Source organism: Eleginops maclovinus, chromosome 21 (assembly GCF_036324505.1).
Source record: "Eleginops maclovinus isolate JMC-PN-2008 ecotype Puerto Natales chromosome 21, JC_Emac_rtc_rv5, whole genome shotgun sequence".
Lineage (NCBI taxonomy): Eukaryota > Metazoa > Chordata > Actinopteri > Perciformes > Eleginopidae > Eleginops > Eleginops maclovinus.
In genome coordinates, this window is record NC_086369.1 from 4,811,130 (window position 1) to 4,833,642 (window position 22,513).

A 22,513-nucleotide genomic window follows, 5' to 3' on the forward strand; every position below is an offset into this window, starting at 1 on the left:
GGCTGTCGAAGGAACAAATGTTGGAATTAAACTGTGTTTTCACTCCGTGGAATACCAAATAGGATTTAATGACGGCTAAACCTAAACTAATCTGTTATAAATGCGAGAGCCTTTTTTAATGAAAAGTGAATGGAGTTTGCTAACGTCATAAATAGCTAACCAAAACACTTTTTCATAGTTACAGGAATCACTGATGGTTATTTATTAATCTTACAGTTAAATAATGTACAGTTTGATGAATCAAATAATTAATGAATCTGTGTTATTTCATTACTTTACTGAAACTGGAAAAGACAAAAAAGATTTTGTTGTTTTTGTATTTCGTTCATTTTATTTGATATAAATTGACTTTATTATTTAATTTTGAAGGGAACTTAAATCCACTTCCGGTTTTCTCCGCGCTAACTTCCGCTTGCTTGTTGCGGTTGTACTCGCTCAGTCCCAGCGCAGCATCCAGCCTTCACACCGGACTCTGAGCTGCAGAGTGACGGAGCACAGACGCCGTTTCTCGGGTGCATTTGACATTTTTCCCCGCTTGTTTAACAGTGACGCAGCTTGAAGAGTGTCTCCGTGAGGATAGTTGGGGCTGTCTTTCTGGAAAACATTAACTCCACCTCTTTTATATTCAGTGGAATTTATCCTTTTTGGACCACAGAGGAGGTGTGGAGGATGAACCCCCAGTGTGCCCGCTGTGGGAAGATCGTTTACCCGACTGAGAAAGTCAGCTGCCTGGACAAGGTGAGCACTTTTTGTCGATTAAGAACAAAACATCCAGAATCATGTATTCCTTCTCAGTGGTGGAATGGAAGTATGTTTACTTAAGTACTGTACTATATATTTTTATAGCATTGGTCATAACTTTCAGCATTAGTTATTTATATTTATATTATTTTGATATCGATAAGACTCCATTTATGAAATTGACAAGCTATTATAAGACATGTACCTACCTTTAGCAGCTACAACAACCTGATCATATTAATATATCAAACATGATAATTCAATAATATAGATTACTTTTTATGCCGATACTGTAAAAGATATTAGGAACTTGTACAATCATTGTGTATTTTCAAGTGGTGTAATGTAATAAAGTACAATTACTCAAATGTTGTTCATAAGTAAATATTTGAGGTACTTAATTGAGTATATTTGCACATTATGCTACCTTATACTTCCACCCCCCTGCAGGAAAATATTGTAATTTGCTCCATTTATTTTACAGAAGTAATTGTTTGCAGATTGAGGTTATTCATACAAAAGGTAAACCAATTAAAGTCATTCAAATTAGCTCCAACTTTACCAGCTGTAGCGTTAAAGTGATGAGCACATTAATGCATCAATGATTAGAACACAAGGATCTGATACTGTGTATATGATTCTGAAATAGCCACACTACACAAGGGTTTCTTTTACTTGTAGTACTTTAGTTATATGTTGATGCTAATCCTTTTGTGCTTTTTACTTGAGTATGATCTTGAATGCAGGACTTGTAACTGTAGTATCACTACTTTTACTCGTAGCTAGTAAAGCAAAAGAAGTCTTGGTGGAGTACAATATTCCACGGTGTTTATTTCAGTTATTTATTTATGTATAGGTTTACCAAGAAAATGTTCATTAAGGAAATCATGTTAATAAAAATCCAAGACAGAAAACAGTACAGAAATTCAGCTAGACCACTATATCACATAGTAAATACATATTAAGACCATTAAATGATTTTAAGGGGTCATAATAATTACATTATGTCATAAATAGGGGCCATAGTAGGTCAATCTTAGGGCCGTCTTGTTAAAAAGGATGTTCTTTTTATGCCAGTATACAAAAGTAAGTGATTGCATGGAAACACCTCTGCAAAAGTCTGTTGCATAATGGTGCTAAATTAATAATTAATATTCTGCATTCACCGTCTGTCCTACGAGGCATCCGATGACACAACAGCATGTAGGCAGCTCTGCACATCTTATTAGCTCACACCTTTCACTATAAAAGACTCCCATTACACAGAGCTGTAGCAAATACTGCATCATTTATTGTGCGAAAAGAAGAACTCATTCAATATCAAATCAGGAGGATCCAAGACTATGTAAATGTACCTTCTGCCCTGTATTTTAAAAGACTGAGTATATTGTCTTGTAAGAGATGACAGAGAATTATGACAATTTTACACATGCAACTGCGAGGTGTCTTTATTCTACTTTTCTAATTTAAATCTTTAATTGAGATCAATCACAGGATTAATGTAAAACTCAAAATGTAATACTTATTCACTCCAAGGGTTTGAATTCTAACGCAGCAGAGATGGAGGGTGATTTGAACTGGATATTAAAGGAGCAAATGTTTGTCAGTAGACTGACTCACTTCACTGTCACATTTTCCTCCAGCCTCCTACTGTATTTATATTTAGTTCTCAACAGTCAAACTGCATCAACAGGAAGTGCAGTACAGACAGTCCCCTCCTTGCTGTTTGATTGACAGAAAAAGAACAATCGGTAAAGCTGAGAAGTTTCTCTCCCGTCCTTAGAAACAAACAATTATCTAATTATCCTCTCCAAAGCAGCGGAGATTTGTAAATCCAGATTATAATTCAATAACTGTTCCCAATATGACTTCATATTTAATGCTTCAGCCACATCAAATGGCTTTTCTACTGATCATGGACCTTTTCTAGTTGTTGTTCTAAGAATTTGAAGCACCCATTTGGCCACAACACCTACGCTACGTAGAGCGCCTAAATATACCTTTTCATGGCGCATACAATACGAAGCCATTAAATGAATTCTGTGTAAGTAACTAGTTCAGATAGCTAAGCTGTACGCACAAGGATTTATGGGAGTGGGTACCATCACGTTTTTATAATTGAACGTCTTTTCCCCCCTAATAGGCCAGTGTGTTTTTGCTCTTCCTGCACCGTCTGTTATATTTGTGTGTTTTGAATTGCAAAACAGAGTTCAGAACAAACTAATGGTTTCTTGTGACTCCTGAAAAGAGATACAGGGGTTACCTTCTGCACCCAAATACAACCTAAATTCAATATCTAGGTCATGTGACAACAAGACCACATCTGCTGATGACAGATGTGGTCAAACACTAAACATGCAGACCTTAACAGGAGATTATTTTTGTCAAAAGCCTGCAACACAAGAGTGACTCTTAGGCTTAAAATGACAAATACAATATTAATATTTGATTCTGTGTGTGTGTGTGTGTGTGTGTGTGTGTCGTCTCCAGAACTGGCATAAAGGATGTTTCAGCTGCGAGGTTTGTAAGATGACGCTGAACATGAAGAACTACAAAGGCTACGACAAGAAACCCTACTGCAACGCGTGAGTCCTCATCTCCCATCCTTCTCTCTCTCTATATCTTTATAATAAATAAAACTATATATTTCATTTAAATGGTGCTCAATGTCACCTTACATGACCTAAAATGAAGCAATGGAACATACAAAAAACACCACTAGAGTCAATAATAAGACATACTATAGGCAGAGCCCCAGTAATGAGCATCAGTGAAATCAACAATCACACGTCTGGGTAATCATGATAATCGCTATACTGTACCGCCAGTTAGCTTACTGTTTGCTATCTATCCTGCAATGAAAGTTATTATTTATATATTTGTGATCTTCCACAGAGTATAAACAGCATCCTGTGGCTGCACTGTGTTATTATCTGCCTCTGTGCCCTGCATATCTGCGTGTTGCTCATTTCATGTTTTTATAGCAGCGATGGTTTTGGTGGCTGGAGGTTTTTTTTTTTGTGGTTTTGTTTTTGAGCCCGGCCCTGAGTCTGTGCGTGGTTTCTCTCGTCACTGTCACTGTTAACATGCTCTGCTTGTTATTATCTCTGTAATGTATACGTTGCACCCACATTTATTGCACAGCCTTCACACACACACCAGAGACATTATAAACCTCAGAGGAGCCATGTTTTGATGCATGGGAAATGTTAGCTTGTGTTAACAACGCTGCGCTTGTGTCTTCTCAGAATGGAAGGCTTTGACCTTTGACCTTTGGACTTTTTTGTCTTCTTACTCTAAACACGCACGTCTGCTCAGTACGAATTGTACGTTCCTACATATATTTTGCCGTGAAATATACTTTGACATTTCAGAGGTTGTTAATACTCGCTAACCCACCGCTGCTAAGCATAATAATGACCGTTGCTAAGGAGGATCAAGGGGGGGAATTAGGAAAGCGGATAGAGCGTAGGACGTCAGAGAATTCAACAGAAGAAGGCAAACAGGAAGTAAACCCAATCGGGAACAGCAGAAGAAGGCAGACATGGGAAACACTTTTAAAACGGGAACACAGTATCGGCTGCTCTGGCAATATTTAAGGACGTGTTTGTGGAAAAGTAAACGTGAGGTTCCTGTTGCCGCTGTTCCAGCTGTTGGGCCACTGATTCCTTTAGTTGTTATTTCTTATGGTTGTGTGACAGCCAGCAAGAAGAGAACAAACACACTTTGTCCAGCTCACCCTTCTCACCTTCCAGCATTGATTCGACAGACACACACTCACACACAGGTACACACACTCACACACAGACACACACACTCACAACAGTGGATTTAATGACAGAGGGGTTACGGTGACCTTTGACCCTGTGAGGTTACAGAGGCTTTTCCTCTCGGCTTGGGAAACACAGCGGCTTTGTTTCGTTTTCTGCTGAAACATTTTGGACAACGTGCATGTTTGAATTCACACTCACACACATGCAATGTTCCAGGACTCGGTGTCCTCTAATCATTGGTGTGATAGATTCCCAGTAGACGAACTCTGATGCAAAGTTGTTGAAAAAGGATTTTCAGTTTTTTTACCTACACACTAGGGGGGTTTTTGGGCAAAAATTCATGCAAAATTGTCCCTTCTCGTGTTTTATTTGTTCTGCCTTTTATTTATGGAGACATGTTTTGCTACGTGTACTTTGTCCAAAATACAAAAACATTGTTTTCATAAATTATAAGAAAAAACAAACCTGAAATAATTCTTAAATTGAAAATAATTATTAACCTAACAATTAAAATTAAATAAGTCATATTAAGGGGGCATATTTTGGTCCCCTTATTACTGAATATTACCGTATGAAATCAGCTTTAATCTCCCCAAATGTTTAAATTCTTATTCTTATTCTTATTCTTATTCTTATTATTATTATTATTATTATTCTTATTCTTCTTATTCTTATTATTATTATCATTCTTAATCTTATTATTATTATTATTATTCTTATTCTTATTCTTATTCTTATTCTTATTATTATAGTATTTCAATCTTAAAATGTTTACTAGAGCTTGGCCTGAAGATTTATTTGGAACTCATTCAGCATAAATACACTTTTATTCCATTTGTCTATTTTAGTTATTTTCTCTCTTAATGTAACCTTCATGATAACAGCCAATGATTGTAGGATACATCTTTAATGCAAAAAGTGTAGTTTCCAGCCTCCCAGATCTGGAAATGTGCAGCTTTCCTCTGTTTTTGATATCTTTTGAAGTGGATATTGTCGGGTTTTGACCACAGTGTACGGTTTTCACGGACAAACCTAACATTTAAAGACATGTTATAGTACAAAAGACAAGTTGATTCATCTATAATGTAGCTGCAGAACTAAACCATAATATGCTTGTCTGCAAAAGCTCCAAAAACTCCTTAAAATGCGTGCTACCTGTAAATGCAGCATTTGGTTTTCGGCAGCCTGTAAATGAACGACCACTCATGTTTTATAACCTCCTCCTCACTATGACAACAGGCCTCTCATCACACATTCAAAAATAGCAGCTTTAAAAAAAAGTAAAGCATGTGTGGTACATCCTTTGTGTTTTGGAGAGTGTATTAGTCTTTAGAGTGCAGGATGTAAGTGTGTGTGCCGCAGTGTTGCCCATAGATTGCAGTTTATTGTGGTTCTGATCCGTTAGCAAGAGCGTCGTATTGATTTTACATACAGGAAAAGTGAGCCCTCTAGTTCTAAGTTCAGTAATAACTGTTTATGATGCAACATTCAACTCGAAATGACTCCTGAACTAATTACAGAAATCTATGTATTCTAAGTGGTAAAGTATCAACAACAAGGCTACTAAATGTGAAAGTGCATTGAATCATGGGCACTGTAGTTCTCTTTGTGGCAGCAGCACATCTTTACTTACAGTTTTATGTTTTACAGCAGAAAAATAATCCAAAGTAGAAACACAGGCTGTAGTTTGAGTCTCCTTTATATTGTAGATAAAAGTCGGAGAACTTATCGTGACCTTTTTCCTTCATAACTCAGTCGGTTATTTCAGGTCAACATTCCTCACTGCTTCACACACTACGTCAGAGTGTGTTTTCTGAAGAGTGTCACAGCAGCTCAATAAGGACCTGCAGGATGTTCATCCCACTTCCACACACGTCTGCTATTAAAACACAACATGTGTCTCAGGTTTATATATGTGTAATCGATGTGCTCAAAACAATCATCTTTAGTTTATTTATTCAGCTATTTTTTAGACAGAAAACATCGATTTCCATTCGTTATGTATAAATGAAGAGCATTTGCTGTCATTTGGTAAAACAAATTGACGTAGAAATGTCCTCATTCCCGTTCCCATCAGTTTTCTCCATTGAAAACTGTGTTTCCCTTCAGGGAGAAATAAAGTTGATCTTTGTCTTCTTGAAAATACCAAATACCAATTTAAACAAATGTATTTTTTTGGGAAAATGCAAAACTATAAGTCTGATTTCTTGATCTGTGTAATTATTTCCGTACTGTACATTGCTTCCTGTCAGTCTGTCTGTGAAGTCAGCGCATCAGTTGTTTACGGTGCACAAACATCCTGCAGGGATTCTTTCTCTTCAGTGAGGGTTTAGCACCTCGGTGTTACATGCAGCGCTGCGTGCACAAACAGAACTTAAAGAGAGTCCGTGCACGGCTCCTTCTGACGCTTTTTCCTGTGATATTTCTGCTGTGTGTGCTTTGTTTTTCTTGGCTGTTTGTGTCATGCTTCCATTGTTAAGCTGTGGCTGCAGCAACAAAAATAACACACATAGCTTTCTATTTTTTTCTTCTGTAGCGGCTTGGATTGTTAAACATCAGACACAAGTAGTGGAGCCTGGACTTCCTGGTCTTGTAGCTGCTGCTGTTGAATTCTGTCCATTTAAACTAGTGGACTGAGTAAAGGGCACTTTTTAAATAAGCATTCTGTTGCTTTTGAATTCACAGAGCAATATGCTAGCTCGATGTGTTGGCAGCAGCATGTTTCAGGTCCATTTCAACTTTAGTGCACCCCAAAAACCTTTGTACCAGGCATGTTGGGCTTGGATTATTATATTTAAATGCACCATAAACTTTAAATCTGTATTTTGAAGTGAGGTAAGACTGATAGTGCCTGCCTTTAGTTGATACTGCATGACAATAGGATCACTTTGTCGATGCTTTATAAAGGAGACGTCCATAGCTTACCTCTGTGCAGAGGGACCTTTTGAGCAGGGTCCCGTGCTTCTTAAGATCCTCCCTGCAGCTCAAAAAGGGCTGAGGGAGGGGGGTGCTGACAAAAAGTGTGCTAAAGGATTACAGAAGCACATGAGACCCAACACTATAACTCATGGACTTTAATAAAGGACTAATTCAAGCAGGAATAAAGGTTTCCACTTTCATACACTGGAGTGAGAATCAGGCATTATTTCACACATTTAGACATTCTTAGAAACAGCTTCGTAAAGAAAAAGCCCCACATCCAACAATTGATAAGCAGAAAAAGATTAAGCATCAGAAAAAGATGGAGAGGTATCAGAGAAATAGATACTCTAAAATACGTATTTTTAGGGGGAATTTGATAAGGATGTTGTGGGAAGATTAAAGGATTTCTGATTCTTTTTAATAGCTATTTGTTTCAGTAAAACAAAAACATGCACTTACTTTTAAATGTAAAAACAGATACCTGATATTTCTGCAGCGGCACCCTTTTTTTGTACATGTTTGCATATACCTTAAATCTACATGTGTTCCGGTGGCAGGTGATCATGGGATGCTTTTAATCTGTAGTGTGTGACTGCCCTCTGTGAACTAGAATACCTTATGACCTCCGTTCACTGTTTTGATTAACAGTTCACTGCTTAAACAATGTCCTCTGTGGAAACTCACACAACTTGAAATCATAAACATTTCACAGGTTTCAAATGTGCGATGTTAAACTAACATTAACTATAAGCAGGTGATCTTGATTGTAGAGGACTTGGATTCATACTCCAAATACTACTTCAGTCTTTTTGTAATAGTTCCACTGTGCGTTACAAGAACTGTCACAGATCAACTTTTTACCTAAAAGCCTCGCTAACGTTGGTTTGAAACACGGAATAAATTGCATTAAAAACATAAAAAAGGTAGGTGGTATGCAGACTCATGCAACCTGATAAATGTATATCTTAATTATTCCAAATGTTCCATCACACTTCCGCATGCTAGTAATTTAAAGTCATGTATGTAGGTCTTTCCTGATGTTTCTAATTTCACCAGAAAATCTCGAATAATAGCATCTAGTTTATGAAATTACTGCAAACCCCCCTTGGCATTTTGTTTTGAAATGGTAAACTTGTGACTTCAGAAATCACAGCAAGACGCAGAATAATGAGTATCTCTCTTTCTTGTGTGTGCTTTTGCTAGAATCTTAAATAAGCAGCAGCGATCAGCAGAGCAGAAACAGCCAGGCGTCTTCCTGTGTGAGGAATTTCTGATTAATTAAGTTACCCTTCATGCTAATTAGTATTAATCAAAGCTGATTATGTAACGCTGCACCCAGCCGCTCGTTGGAACAGGAAGACACAACTGAAATGTTATTCCGTGTCTGTGTGTAAATGGACATGTTAACAAGAATCCACATGCGGTGTGAGTGTTAATAGGCGTCAGATTGTTGTGATAAAGAGTGTGTGGTTATGTAACGCTGCTGCCCACATCACCCAGATTACTGCGCCCCCTTTGTGCCTCAGAAACAGAGAGAAACATTTTTATCTCTGGTCCCCTGAGACAGTAGATCCTGCAGCAGCTGTGTTATCTCATTTACACTGAGGTGGAAAAAAAGCCTCTCAGTCACAGAGGGAACCCCTTCTTCTTTGAATTCTATCAGTGCAGTGCCTCTTCTGGGTGCTGCTTTTTGGGCTTTGAAGTGAGCCTACGCGCACATTAACGCTACAGTCGGCACATCAGGAGTGCACAAGCTCCCATGAAAATAAAATGGCCTCAATAAAGTCAAAGCTTCGCCAGAAAGTCCAAGTTCAGACACTCTAGTTGCAGAATTGGAAAAAAAATAGTCCATCCATCCATCCACTTTATTTAGAGTGATACAGCAACATAATTCCTGACATAAAAGGGATTAATCATCATTCCACCTGTGAAGAATATATTAAAGAGAGATTTGTTTGTAGGAGGAGTCACTCTGTACGATACTGGAACTTCTCTGGAGCTCCTCAAAACTTTGTTCAGATACTACATGGAAGCGTCTTATTCAAAGTGTGACTCTTTTTTTGGCCACTTTGGGCACCTGTACCGTAATAGAACTAATAAACAATTAGTTTAACACAAACGAAAACACACACATCCTCATTTCTAAGACTGGTAATGTCACGGACAGACGTGCTAGTTTCTAAGTTAAACAGGATTACCGCGACGGTTTTATACAGAACCCCTGATTCTAGAAACGTGTGTTAAAAAATATGAGTAGTTTGCAGCTTACCAGAGACACTTTGAGACTCAAGTAGAGATTTTCCATCCCCTGTGAATAATTGAAAATCAAATTGATAGGCTAAGCTTTACAAGGTGCACATAGTCATCATCATGAAGTTTGTATAAACAGACAGGATAGCAGCAGGAAGCTAAGACATGTAGCCTCCTGCTGTGGAGGCACTTTAGACACCTAAATAAGTTAAGATTGGTTAAAGTGAAATCTGTATTTAGAATACCTCCACATCTTTACCCTTCTGATAGTCTCCAGTGCTTCACCCAGACTTTTGTTTTAGCTGGACCGGAGTATATTGTGTTGAAACAGATCAGATATTTTCCCTTTTAAAAAGAGCCTGAAATGCTTCACCGCCTGTCAGCCACCAGTGTGGTCACTTAGATTCGGCCATACGCACTCGCTCCTGGTATTCCTGATCACGCTTTTGGAAGAAGAAAAACACTGCAGTTAATGGGGGACCAGATTTGTAAAGAGCTATTGTATGTCAGTGTGAAGAGTGGTTCTTGTGGAATTGGAAATAAGAGCTAACTGAAATATGTATAAATGTTAAATTTGGGAACAGAATTATTTATGGAGGCTCAGCAGAGGAGTCACATCTTACCCTGCTGCAGCGCCACTAAACAAATCTCCCAGCTGAAAGCAGACTGGGAATCTGAAACAGAGATGGTGAGAGCAGCATATTGAGAGTGGAAGATACGAGGGGAAACTTGTGTAAGACTTCCAAAAATCTGTCATGGTGTGCAGCCGAGAATCTGCAGGAAAGGAGACGAGGAGGGGGGAGAGAGGCAGGGATACACACAGCTTTAATACAAGTGAATGAACAGTGAAGGATTTGAGAGGAAAGAGAGGACAGAGGGAGGAGAAGTGTCTCTATTGAGGGTGATTTATGCATGAATGAGTGGAGACAAAGACGGAGGACAGAGAGGACAGATCCCAGTGTTGCTGTTTTCTCATCATGATGTTGGAGGAGGAACCAGAGGTCTGCTTCTTTGTTTTTATTCAGTTTGAGGACTCTCTTCCTCTTTAAGTTTCCTCCGTTTACATGTTTTTTCCTCCTTAACTTTTTAATCTTCTTCCCTTTTCTCTCCTCACTTCCTCTCTCGTCTCCTTTCCTTTCTTATTTCCTGTTCCTCTCTTCTTGTTACTTTCCTTCTCCGCTACTCTTTCTTCCCTTTCTGTTCTTCTATCTGCTTTACCTTTCCCTGCTTTTCTCCTAACTTTCCTTTCCTCCCCTTTTGACCCCCCATCATTTCTTTCTTCTTCTTCTTCTTCTTCTTCTTCTTTTTCTTGTTCGTCTTCGTCTTCGTCTTCTTCTCCTTCTCCTTCTTCTTCTCCTTTCCTCTCTTGTCTCCCATGTTCCCTAATCTTTCCTGTCATCTTCCCTTTCCTCTTTTCATTTATCCTTGGTTCTTTCCTCTCCTCTGCACTTTCATCCCATCCCCTTTATTCTTCTTTCTACTTTCCTCTCACCTCTCTTTCCTCTCCTTGTTTCCTTTTGTCTTTCCTTTCTTCTTCTCTCTTCTTGCCTTTCCTCCTCCCCTCTTATGTTTCCTCTCCTCTCTTCTCCTTTACTTCATCTCCTAACCTCTCCTTTCCTAAACTTTCCTCCTAACGCTCCTCTCCTGTTTCCTTTCCGCTTTCATCTCCTCCTCTGCCTTGCTCTTCTCCACAGTTGTGGTGTTGATTCATGCTCCAAAATGTCCCAAGAATTAGAAAGCTGTTGGATGTTTTCACACGTTATTTTGAAATGACGTAATAAGGGAAGGTTTATTTCTCACTGAGGAGGCAAGATAATAATGTTGAAGTACTGAAGGATGCTTTTTATGAAGAGGTTTTCCATTTTTTAAATAACTTACTCCTTAATTTCTCTCGACTTTCTCTGCGTTTTGTATTTTCTCTCCCTAATGTCTTTCTCTACACACAGCTTCAGTCTGAACTGTTCTAATCGCAGCTGATTATCAGCCTGGCAGCCAGCCATTAAATCCTCTGCGTGATCATATCTCTTGTTTTAATAACAGCCGGAATTATCCCCCACATTTTGTCATGGTCTTTTATCAGGAGCTGCCACCAACAGAAAAGCGTGAGAGGAGTTAATAAGCGTTAAGAGTCGGTGATAAAGGTGAAGTGATTAAACACGAGTCATCGAAGAACTGCAGGTTTAGAGTGCGTCAAACACAGACACTTTCTTTCCAGCACGATTTCTGCTTTTGAGGAACATGTGTGGAGAATATTTTGTTGCATTTATTTGATCCTCATTTCTTTGTGGTTGCATAATCAATAAAATATGGCAGAAAATAAAACGCTCAGGTGACAGTCTCAGCTTTCATGTCCTTGAGTTTTAAATGTCATTCTCCTCCTGATGTCTGTGAAAAGCCTCTCCATCAGCTGCAAAATGCAGAAAATGAGAAACTTTTTAGTATTGTGATGTTCTCACAGTCAAAAGTACAAACATTTCAGTACATCTTATCTAATCTCATGATGGTTCTGTAGGGTACGATACATTGCTGCAGGTTAAACTAGCCAACAGTATATAAAGGATATACAATCATCTGTAATGGAACATGAAAAAACGTGTTAATAATGTCCTAAATACCTGAAGAATCTATGGAGAAATATCCTACAAATCATACAATTAAATGGAAAATGCCTTGGAGAATGTCCCTAAATAAATATGTGAAATATGTCAAAAAATGTCCAAAATATATGTAAAAAATATATGTAAAAAATATATGTTAAATATCTGGAAAACTGGTCTGAAAATATGTGGAAAATGTATATTTTAACATGTTATTCAACGTTAAATATCAGTGAAGAATGTGTACGATCAAATAAAGATATGATGGTCCTTTATAATATGAGGCCTTGCTTCAGATTAAACCACCAATCAGGATAAAGGACTTATTAACAGTCACAGCAAAATCTATTTTTTAAATTCCTGAACTGCATTTTACTGCCCATCATTTTATTAGATGGGTTTTTAATGCAGGAGTTTTATGTTTGTGGGAGTACTTTTTCTGCAGTAAAAGTAATTTTGATGGATCATGATGTGTGTAGTGATGTACGCAGATACTGTGTGTGTGTGTGTGTGTGTGTATAGAATATGCGTGTCACTGTACACAATGTATCACTCAGTGCCTGGGGGTGTATGCATGCAGCAGGGTGTCTGATATCAAACTAGGCCACTGGTTGCAAAGCAAGCGCACCACACACTCAGCGTGGTGGGCTGCAGCAGGAACACACACACACACACACACACACACACACACACACACACACACACACACACACACACACACACACACACACACACACACACACACACACACAGCACCTCAGACTGCTGGTGAACTGCCCGTCAGCTGGATATAATGAAGCGTGTGTGTGCGCGTGGTGCGTGCGTGTGCGTCCTGCCTGATGCCCACGTTATTATTGACCTGGAGAATCTTTGACATCCTCCTGGATCCATCATGTTTCTTTTTATATATATACTTAATAATTGTTGTAATTTGATTATAACTGTTGTAAATGTATTATATTTTAATCTATATTGCTGTCTGTCCGTCCTTTATGGCTCCTCCCAAGGTTTTTATTGATTTTACCCTGTAAACGCACTTTAAATATTCAGCACATTGATCACACATCAAAAGCAGTTTTGAGAAGGTGAGTTTGAAATATGAATGCATATTTTAAGTAGTTTTAGCACACCTACAAACACTCACTCTGCTCTTAGTTCACTGCATGTACACTGTGATACACGCATGTCTTATTTTAAACATAATACCGGGTTCAGTGGATACGGTCGGTCCTCTTCATCTGATATTTCTCTGTGGTCCTGCAGAACTGTCAGCAGGGCTTACAGTCTGTCCTAAACACACACAGAGAGCTTCATCAACACCTACGCAGGAAGATGGAGAAAGGCCAGGACTACACACACACACACACACACACACACACACACACACACACACACACACACACACACACACACACACACACACACACACACACACACACACACAGAAAAACACACACACACACACACACACACAGAAAACACACAACAACACACACACAGAAAAACACACACACACACACACACACACAGAAAAACACACACACACACACACACACACACACACACAGAAAAACACACACACACACACACACACACACACACACACACACACACACACACACACACACACACAGAGAAAAACACACACAGAGAGCTTCATCAACACCTACGCAGGAAGATGGAGAGAGGCCAGGACTACACACACACACACACACACACACACACACACACACACACACACACACACACACACACACACACACACACACACACACAGTAAAACACACAGTCAGCTGTCCTCCCTGCCCCCTCTTCCTCCGTCTCTCATCAGTGATTCACCAAAAGAGCATCCATGTTGCTTTATGTCACTCAGTACAGGAACTTCTCCTGTGCTGGTGCCTTTTGTTGTTGTTGACGACAGTGAGGCATGTGGAGTCACTGACCCAATCTCCCATCATGCACCTAGCCTGTTTAGCTGCAGGGACAGCCATGACAACAGCCATGTCTCCTACCAACAGCTATACTGCAACTTATACATTTTGAAACATGCTTTTCTCATAGGAAACTGTTGACACAACACATACAATCTTAAACATGACATTTGTACGGAGTTATTTCTCCCTTAGAATGCATTACAATGACTTTGATCCTCTGACTTTTCTCTAGCAACATAGTTCACATTTTAAGTGGCTGCAGAAAAGACATGCCCATCAGCCTCAGTTGTACTATTGCTAATTAGCACATGCTAACATGCTAAGGTTAGATGGTGAACATTACACCTGCTGAACATCAACATGTCGGCATTTCATCATTAGCCTCGGGCATAGTTTTCATGCATATGTTTGACTTTATAGCGAAGTTTGGACCCTACCAAACATCAACCATACACATTAGTGCAGCAGAAAGTTAAACTTCTCTTTCTAATTATGTTCATTTCATATTTACATAAGCTTCAATTCTATGGAGGTGTGCAAAAAATGAAACAAATGAGTAGAACAAGATCAGAACACACACACACACACACACACACACACACACACACACACACACACACACACACACACACACACACACACACACACACACACACACACACACACACACACACACACACACTACGTCTCAATGCTCGTTGTGCGTCACTGCTGTTGGGAGTAAAGAGACTGTCGTTGTTTGGCAAATGTCACAGCCACATTATAGACAATGGTACATCTAAATCTGTATCTAACAAACACACACACACACACACACACACACACACACACACACACACACACACACACACACACACACACACACACACATGTATTGAAAGGCAGGATGTGTCTGAGTGTGTTATGGGTATATTTAGCTCATGTCTGGAGACGAAAACCCTCATATTGTTTGTAAAGCAGTGTGTTATTTGGTTACAATTGTAGTGGCATTATGGGAAATGTAGGAATAGAATAATGCCACCTTTTCTCTCACATCAATAGATATTTGCTGGTCGCTTGTATTTAAATCTGTGATTGAACACTAGCTTGTGTTTTCTGTGGCTCTGGATGAGCTTTTTTTAGTCTGAGGTAAAACAGCTGATAATGTCAGAGTGATGTCAGTGGTGGCGTTTGAAATATGTTCTGTGTTGCATCATGGGAAGTGTAGTATTCCGTGTTTTTACAGCTTGATCGAAGATTTTTTGCTATTTTGCATTTAATCTGACTGTTCCTGTAAACAGCTACAAGCGACTTGTAGCTGTTTACAGGCCTATTTGTGTCCTACAGACGTCAGCTGGCTGTTAGAGACTCGACACAAACTGAGTCACTGTGCAGAGCTGCTTGTCCGGCCTGCACAGAGAGGTACCTTGGCTAGCTGTGTGTGTGTGTGTGTGTGTAAAGTATCCCACAGAGCAGCTCTTTGTCTCAAAGTATCGGGTTGCACCAAACGAACAAAGCATCCATGGTTGCCAGTAGCGACGGGAACAGGTGAAGTGAAAACTTCAACACGAAATTAGTTTGTGTGTGTGTGTGTGTGTTTATGTAACACTAAAGCTAAGAGTAGCAGAAGTGAACAAAAGGCCTGCTGGTAAAAGAAAAAGCCAGCATTTACACACACACACACACACACACACACACACACACACACACACACACACACACACACACGCAAGTTGACTGTGTTTTTCTGTTGCGCTCTCTGACAAGCTAACTTGCCTCTACAGGAAGTCTTTCTCTGTTTTTGTCTCACAGAAAGAGAATACAAGTTCTGTTCAAAATGACAAAAATGTTGAGACAGAAGGAAGAATATATAAAGAACAAAACAAAACCAGAATCACAATGTGATGTTATCCTGACGATCACAACGTTCAGAATCATAAGCCAGTTTATTTTCTGCAGTCATCCTTTAAAGGTTTGGTAGTTTAAATGTAAGGCATGGCAAGTTTATTTATATGGCATGTAAACGAAGACTTCACGGCCAACGGTTGCCAGTTCATGTAGATATGTTCCTTTCAGGCTCATTGCACTTACACAAGCTTCAGCTTTATTAGTTGCCAAAAAGAAAATGGCTGCTCCAAAGATGAGAAGCAAAACTGTCCTAGTTATCTTCTCTTCCACTCAGAGGGAACTTGTTGGGTCCTCTGGGTTTTTTGTGACTATAACAGCGTCATTATGAGTGTGGATTCAAACTGAGGTGTAAAGATCACGATGACTGTTTGTGATCTTCTGCTAATCATCACGTAAAGACCCCAACAGCCTGTAATAGTTATCATGATTATAAACTAAGCATCTACAACAACATTCTCATGATTCAATGTGTAACTTCTGAGACTGGTGTCAGCCAACAGGTGATTCTCTCGTGTGTATTAGGTTCCTCTCATAGTGTGTGCATTGTGTTCGACCTCCAGGACCAAACAGGGGTGGGACATGAGAGGTGTACAGTGTCACATAGTGAAACATGGCACAGCTCACAGACATGGGTTTCCTAGGGGGATGAAGTGGGTACAAAATGGGTACAAATTCTCTTTCTCCATGTGTCGACTGTGATGTAGCTACCGTAGACTCGTGCAAGGACTACCTTTGAATCGAAATAAAAGCAAGAGAGAGATGCAGGGAGAGCGTGTGGGAGGGACGTAGAGTAGTAAATGCAGAGAAGAGTGTGGGAGGTAGAAAGAGGAGAGGTGGGAGGAGAGGAGTGAAGGACAGTTCAGGGGACACTCTGTGCAGAAGAGATGCTGCTGGTGGTGTCCATGATTCACAGAAGCAAAAAGAGTTGCAGGCAAAATGAATCAGCTGACAGGACACTGCTGAAACTACACTTGTGCTGTATGTTGTAATCCTCCTTCATCTGTTTCAGCTCCTTTGGATTTCTCTTTCTCTTCCTGCTAAAGAATACAAAAAGAAAACAGAAAAGTCTTACAGAGTTGTTTTCCTGGAACTCACGTTGCCTAAAGAAGTATAAGTAATGGTTTTAATAGTCACCTCCACAGGGTTTATCCTCCTGTTCTAAACATTGCCTACAATAAAGCCACCTTTAAAGTTCCTCCTGAGTGTGGGAGGAGTCTTTATTGTCCCCCCTGCTCCATTGTGGTCATGCTTCCTGCACACAAAAGCTTTACATTTACACTCAACAATGCTCTTTGTAGATGCAGAAAACTAAATATATATCTTAAGGTCACTAATAAGCTTCCAAAGGGTCCTGTGGGAAAAAGAGAGGTACAGCAGCGTGTTTTATTTTGAACCTCTCAATGGGGCATTGTCCCTGCTAATGTCATCATCTCTAACTCATTCAGGTTACTCTCAGCATGCAACGGCTGCAGGCTTCATTGTTCAAAGAGGTCCATGATTCCTGGAAATGTTGCAGAGATGTTGCAGCAATGGCTGTATAAAACGTTGGCTCCATAGAATGATTTTGTCTTGGAAATAGGTTAGGCCCTATGTTTCCATTTCCATTTTTGGGGATATCAATAATTGGTTCAAAGTTATTGAGGAATCTATCTGAACATCATTGAATCATTTCACCCATTTAGAGTTTATTGGTTCATTAGCAGCTTTGACAAATGTCACATATACATTTCTGTGGCAGTTTTTATTCTTAAGGTCATTTAGTGGGGGACCAAGTATACTCAAGTATTTGTAGCTCATAAAAATGTCTACTGGTACTGTTTGTATTCATGAAGGGATATTTCCTTGCTTCTCTGTTATGTCTTTTTGTTATTATGAGTCTCTAGTGGATAAAAATGACTTTCAAACTCTGCTCTGTCTCCTTCAGACATTACCCCAAGACGTCGTTCACCATCGTGGCCGACACGCCGGAGAACCTGAGACTGAGACAGCAGAGTGAACTACAGAGCCAGGTACTGTTACCACCTTTCTTGATGCCAAATTAAAATAAAATCAGGACGAGGGGAAGCTGTTTTAGATTTACATCACAAGAGTTACTTTTGATATTCCACCTGCGGATTTACTTGCACTTCTACATGTACTTGCTACCTCTAAGAGATAGATTTATGTTATAACCCTCCTCCTCCTCCTCCTCTTCTTCAACCATCCAATCCATGTGTGTGATGTCCCCAGAGGAGATGTTTGAATCACTTCATATTAGCGCTGAAGCTTTAAAGTGGAGCTTCAGGAAGTGATTATAACAGACAAAGAGGCGTGCAGTGTGAGTGTACACACTGACCTAGTTGAGTTATGGATGAGACATGGTCATGTGCCCCGGCAGTGTTTGTGTCTCACAGCCAAAGCAGCTGGTGTCATCAAAACTCAAGTGTGAATTTATCAAAATCCTGTTCTAATTGAGTTGACTTCATGTATACATACCCTTGTGTCTTCTTTTTCTGAAGAGCATTAGCTGCCCCAGGTGTTTTTAACTCATAAGATTTCCACAACAGTATTATCAGGAAACATGTATTTGCATTTTCACGTGCACATTCTTCGGTAAATGTTCTCAAAATGTGCGCTACCTTTGGATGGAAACCTGACTTCTGAAATGAAAGATGACAGATTAATTTATCACTTCTTATTCAGATGCTCACAGTTGTGTCAGTTTATTCTTCCCAGTATCTGTCTGGTTCATATAACATTATTTAGAGTAGCCTTTTGCACCCCTCTGGCGCCAACTGGTGATGAAAACTAACGCTCAGGTGTTGGTCAAATCTGATCTGAACCTTCTGTTTCCTGTGTTTGTGCTTAATAATGTGTTGCGCTTGTCAAAAGCAGTACTTATAGTTTACTTCCACCACTTTTGTGTTAATTAAATGATATATTTTCTGTTTCTTTTTAACAATTATATAATATATTCTTGTATGTGTTGGAATGAGCATTTTCACACACATGTTCATTTTTGGACAAAAACATTAACAAAAAGTAATGTGGCGCCCAGCTGCAAGAATCCTGAGGGCCCCCCATAGGAGTCACAGCCCCCCTGCATGAGACTCATGAGACAACGCTTTTCTCACTACGGAGAAACATGATGAGAACGTTACCTTAACTAAGTATTTGTACACTGTGGTGTTAGAGATGTATTATTATGACCATCCTGGCTAAAGCTACAGAGGTGGTGCCATAACACCAGCCCTGAAGTTTGAAAGCCCCTTTGATATTTCGCCAAATATGCTCAAAGCAAATTGCTTTTTAAAAATTAAACTAGAGAGCAATAATGCCAGCTCTGCCAGATTTAAAAAGCCGCTTTGATTAATTCACATTGTCATTGACTTGTACTGAAACTTTGAAATATTTGAGTCACTTAAACCAATGCAGAGTACATCTTATATATATCATTTTTTAGAGAGGAATATCACTTTAATAACCTTCCAATACATCTCTGTTTTCTTCCCCTGCAGGTGAAGTATAAGAAGGACTTTGAGGAGAGTAAAGGTCGAGGGTTCAGCATCGTGTCCGACACTCCAGAGATGCAGAGACTCAGACGGACCCAGGAGCAGATCAGTATTGTATGTACACACACACAAACACACGTATACACTATGTCACTGTTGGTCCTGGTGTGTGTGTATGAATGTGAGGGGTGCACTTTGGTCAGTGAGCACAATCACACACACACAGAATATCGACAACTGTTGAAGATGAATGAAGAGGAGCTTCTTTTGGAACCAATGAATCGGGTAAGTAAGTGTTATTTGTATTTTTAAGGTGTTCTAAATCCAGTCAAGATGTCAGTTATTAAATCACAACTGACGAAGGAACAAATTAAATAAATGTTTTAATGTCGCATGTCAGAAAAAGTGACAACCTGAGCACAACCTCTAAGATGCTTTAAGTAACCAGTGTCTAACATTATATTGGACATTCAGAGCTCCATAGACAAGCAGGATGAAGACTAACCACCATTTCAATAGTTAAATAATACTTTACAAAGTGTCTTTAGAAAAGTCAATAATGAATGAGGTGGAGGATGAAGAATCCCATCATGTAAACGATTCATTATTGATTATATCGGAACAGCTCGGAGTGTATCATGTAACGTAGATGTAAGTAAAACAATTTGTGTTATTTTGCTTATAAAATACCGCATAGGTCAGGGAATCTCTGCAGCAGGACAATGATCCATTTATAATTGTATTTCTTTTACATTTGCAATGTGGATCTAAATGAAATGCATTTTCAGCCCTATTTGTAATGGTGCTTTTAATTATTCTAAATGATTTAATGTTGATTTTATGGTAACAATACAGCTTCTAAACATAAAGGTTATAATTTGATGATTAATGTACCTATATGTGGTGTGTGAGTGTGTGTGCACAGATGCTTCTCCCATGAGTCCCAGTGACCCAGCAACCCTCAGCAGATGATGCCAAGGTAGTGCGTGTGCATCTTGTCTCATAAACAGTTTTCCTCTTATGTTGATCATCTAAAAACATGAACAATATTTCTGTAAAACCATGGGCATAAAACTTTCATTCATGTGCATTAAAAAAACATTACAACGCACTATTCTGCCGTGCTCTCTTATAGAAGGTGTTATTAATATTTTAGTCTTAAAGGTACCATATACTTTATGTGAGACACAGATTCAAGATTCCAAAGCTTTATTGTCACAACAGCTTTTAAAATATATAAAATGATTCCATAAAAAGAAAGGAGAAATCTAGATCATGAAAATTCCTATTTCTGATATTCTTGGTTTTATTTTAGAGGATTAAAATGTCTTCATTTATTTCTACATTTATCTGCCCTTTTGCTGCACTAACACCTACATCTCTCCTCCAAAAAGATACAGTTTATCTTAAACTCGACAATAAGTCTCCTTTAAAAGGATTTAAGTTGCCCTTTTCACACATCACATTTCAGCTTTCCTTTGATTCTCCGGCCTTTTATCCTCCCCTTTGTTTTTTCTGTTTTCTGTATTTTCCTCCCTGTTTATCTCCCCCTCCTCTGTTTACCTGACCGAGTGATCCTATTATTCCGCCGCGTTAATACACCTCGGATTCTCTCATCTCATTTGCTCTGCTTTAATTAATTCACACACATTAACTCTCTCGTTGTGACATCCGACAGCCTACACTTTATTTTAGTACTTTGCTCTTATCAAGGTCGAGGGGAGAGAACAGAGGGATGGATTTATGTTTCAAACATTTTTCCTGATCTCACAGAAAATACATAATTAGCATTCAGTGTTGTCAGTGTTCCATGGAGAGCAGTGTGCTTTTCCTGCCAGTGAACCTGGTTCACATCAGGACGAGATCACAGGAAAAGCTTTGTGTGTTCTTGAATTCATTATCTGTGTCGCAGAGAGAAACAGAGAGCTTTTTCCTCTCATTTTTTTACCACCTGAAAACTGTGCCTCCTAATTTAGCTGCGACTAGAGACAGGATTTGTTCCCCAGAGGTTTACTTCAGACTCAGCTGTTTTTCAGACACTACACCCGTGATGTGTTCAAAGACCTCTGTAATTGGGATGTGTCTCTGTTTTTATGCTTTATTGGTGGTGGTACTATACAGATTAGAAGACTAAATAAAACACTCTTCAGTGGCTGAGGTGGAAAAGTTGCTTTACTCAATATATGTTTTTTTTCATGTGGAATATTCCCGACTTTCACTGACAGCGATGTAATATTAACTCAGTGCGAACATATGTCTAATGTCATCACAAACAGAATCCCCACAAGATCATTTTTCAGTTGAAATATGCCCTCACAATTTATAAAAGTTACACAAAATGTTTATGTCTCTTATCAGTTTTAGGGGATTGTGGATTGTAATGCAGAGTAACTTATTTATAGTAGAATTGAACTTCATTTATAAACACACTTCAGTCAACTGAAGAATATTAGATTATTTTCACATGACTTCTGTGGACAGCCCTTATAGATGAGTGTTTTGTTGTTGACAATAAACAAGTGTTTTCTTGTTGTTCTTATTGACAATCGACTGATTTCGGGTTGTTGTTGAGGATAAATGAGTGTTTTCTTGTTGTTGTTGTGTAGCTTTGCGTTGTGAATGAGCAGATGGGCGCTGTCCTGTTTACCTCGGCTGCCATCTGACGCTCCTCACTGCCAGATACCTGCTGCTGTTGGGACACTGTCGGAATACTAGTCATCTTTATGGTGAGTTTCGCAACAATCACAGAGAGGAGATTAAAAAGTACCTGCTCTTTATTATTATTTTGTTTTACTTATATGTTATTCTCTTTTTCTGCCCCATCAGTCTTTGATTTACATCTCACAGTGTTTGCAAATCAGACGATATCAGAAATTATTATTAGTAATTCACCAAGTAAGCTACATTTCAGGCTGTAA

General features: G+C 39.1%; 1 protein-coding gene across 1 annotated transcript; it reads left to right on the top strand.

The window, feature by feature from the left end:
* Positions 1 to 454: 454 nt before the first annotated feature.
* On the top strand, positions 455 to 22,321 carry LOC134884142 (LIM zinc-binding domain-containing Nebulette-like). The gene is made up of 5 exons (XM_063912816.1): positions 455 to 738; positions 3,232 to 3,326; positions 18,029 to 18,113; positions 19,602 to 20,574; positions 22,202 to 22,321. Exons 1-4 carry the CDS (start codon positions 670 to 672, stop codon positions 19,905 to 19,907), a joined length of 555 nt encoding a protein of 184 aa, XP_063768886.1. The 5' UTR covers positions 455 to 669; the 3' UTR covers positions 19,908 to 20,574; positions 22,202 to 22,321.
* Positions 22,322 to 22,513: the final 192 nt, after the last annotated feature.

Coding starts and splice junctions, on each gene's coding strand:
- LOC134884142 (XM_063912816.1), top strand. CDS start 670: ATGAACCCCCAGTGTGCCCGCTGTGGGAAGATCGTTTACCCGACTGAG. Junction 3,327..18,028: donor AAGAAACCCTACTGCAACGC/GTGAGTCCTCAT, acceptor TGTCTCCTTCAG/ACATTACCCCAAGACGTCGT. Junction 18,114..19,601: donor AGAGTGAACTACAGAGCCAG/GTACTGTTACCA, acceptor CTTCCCCTGCAG/GTGAAGTATAAGAAGGACTT.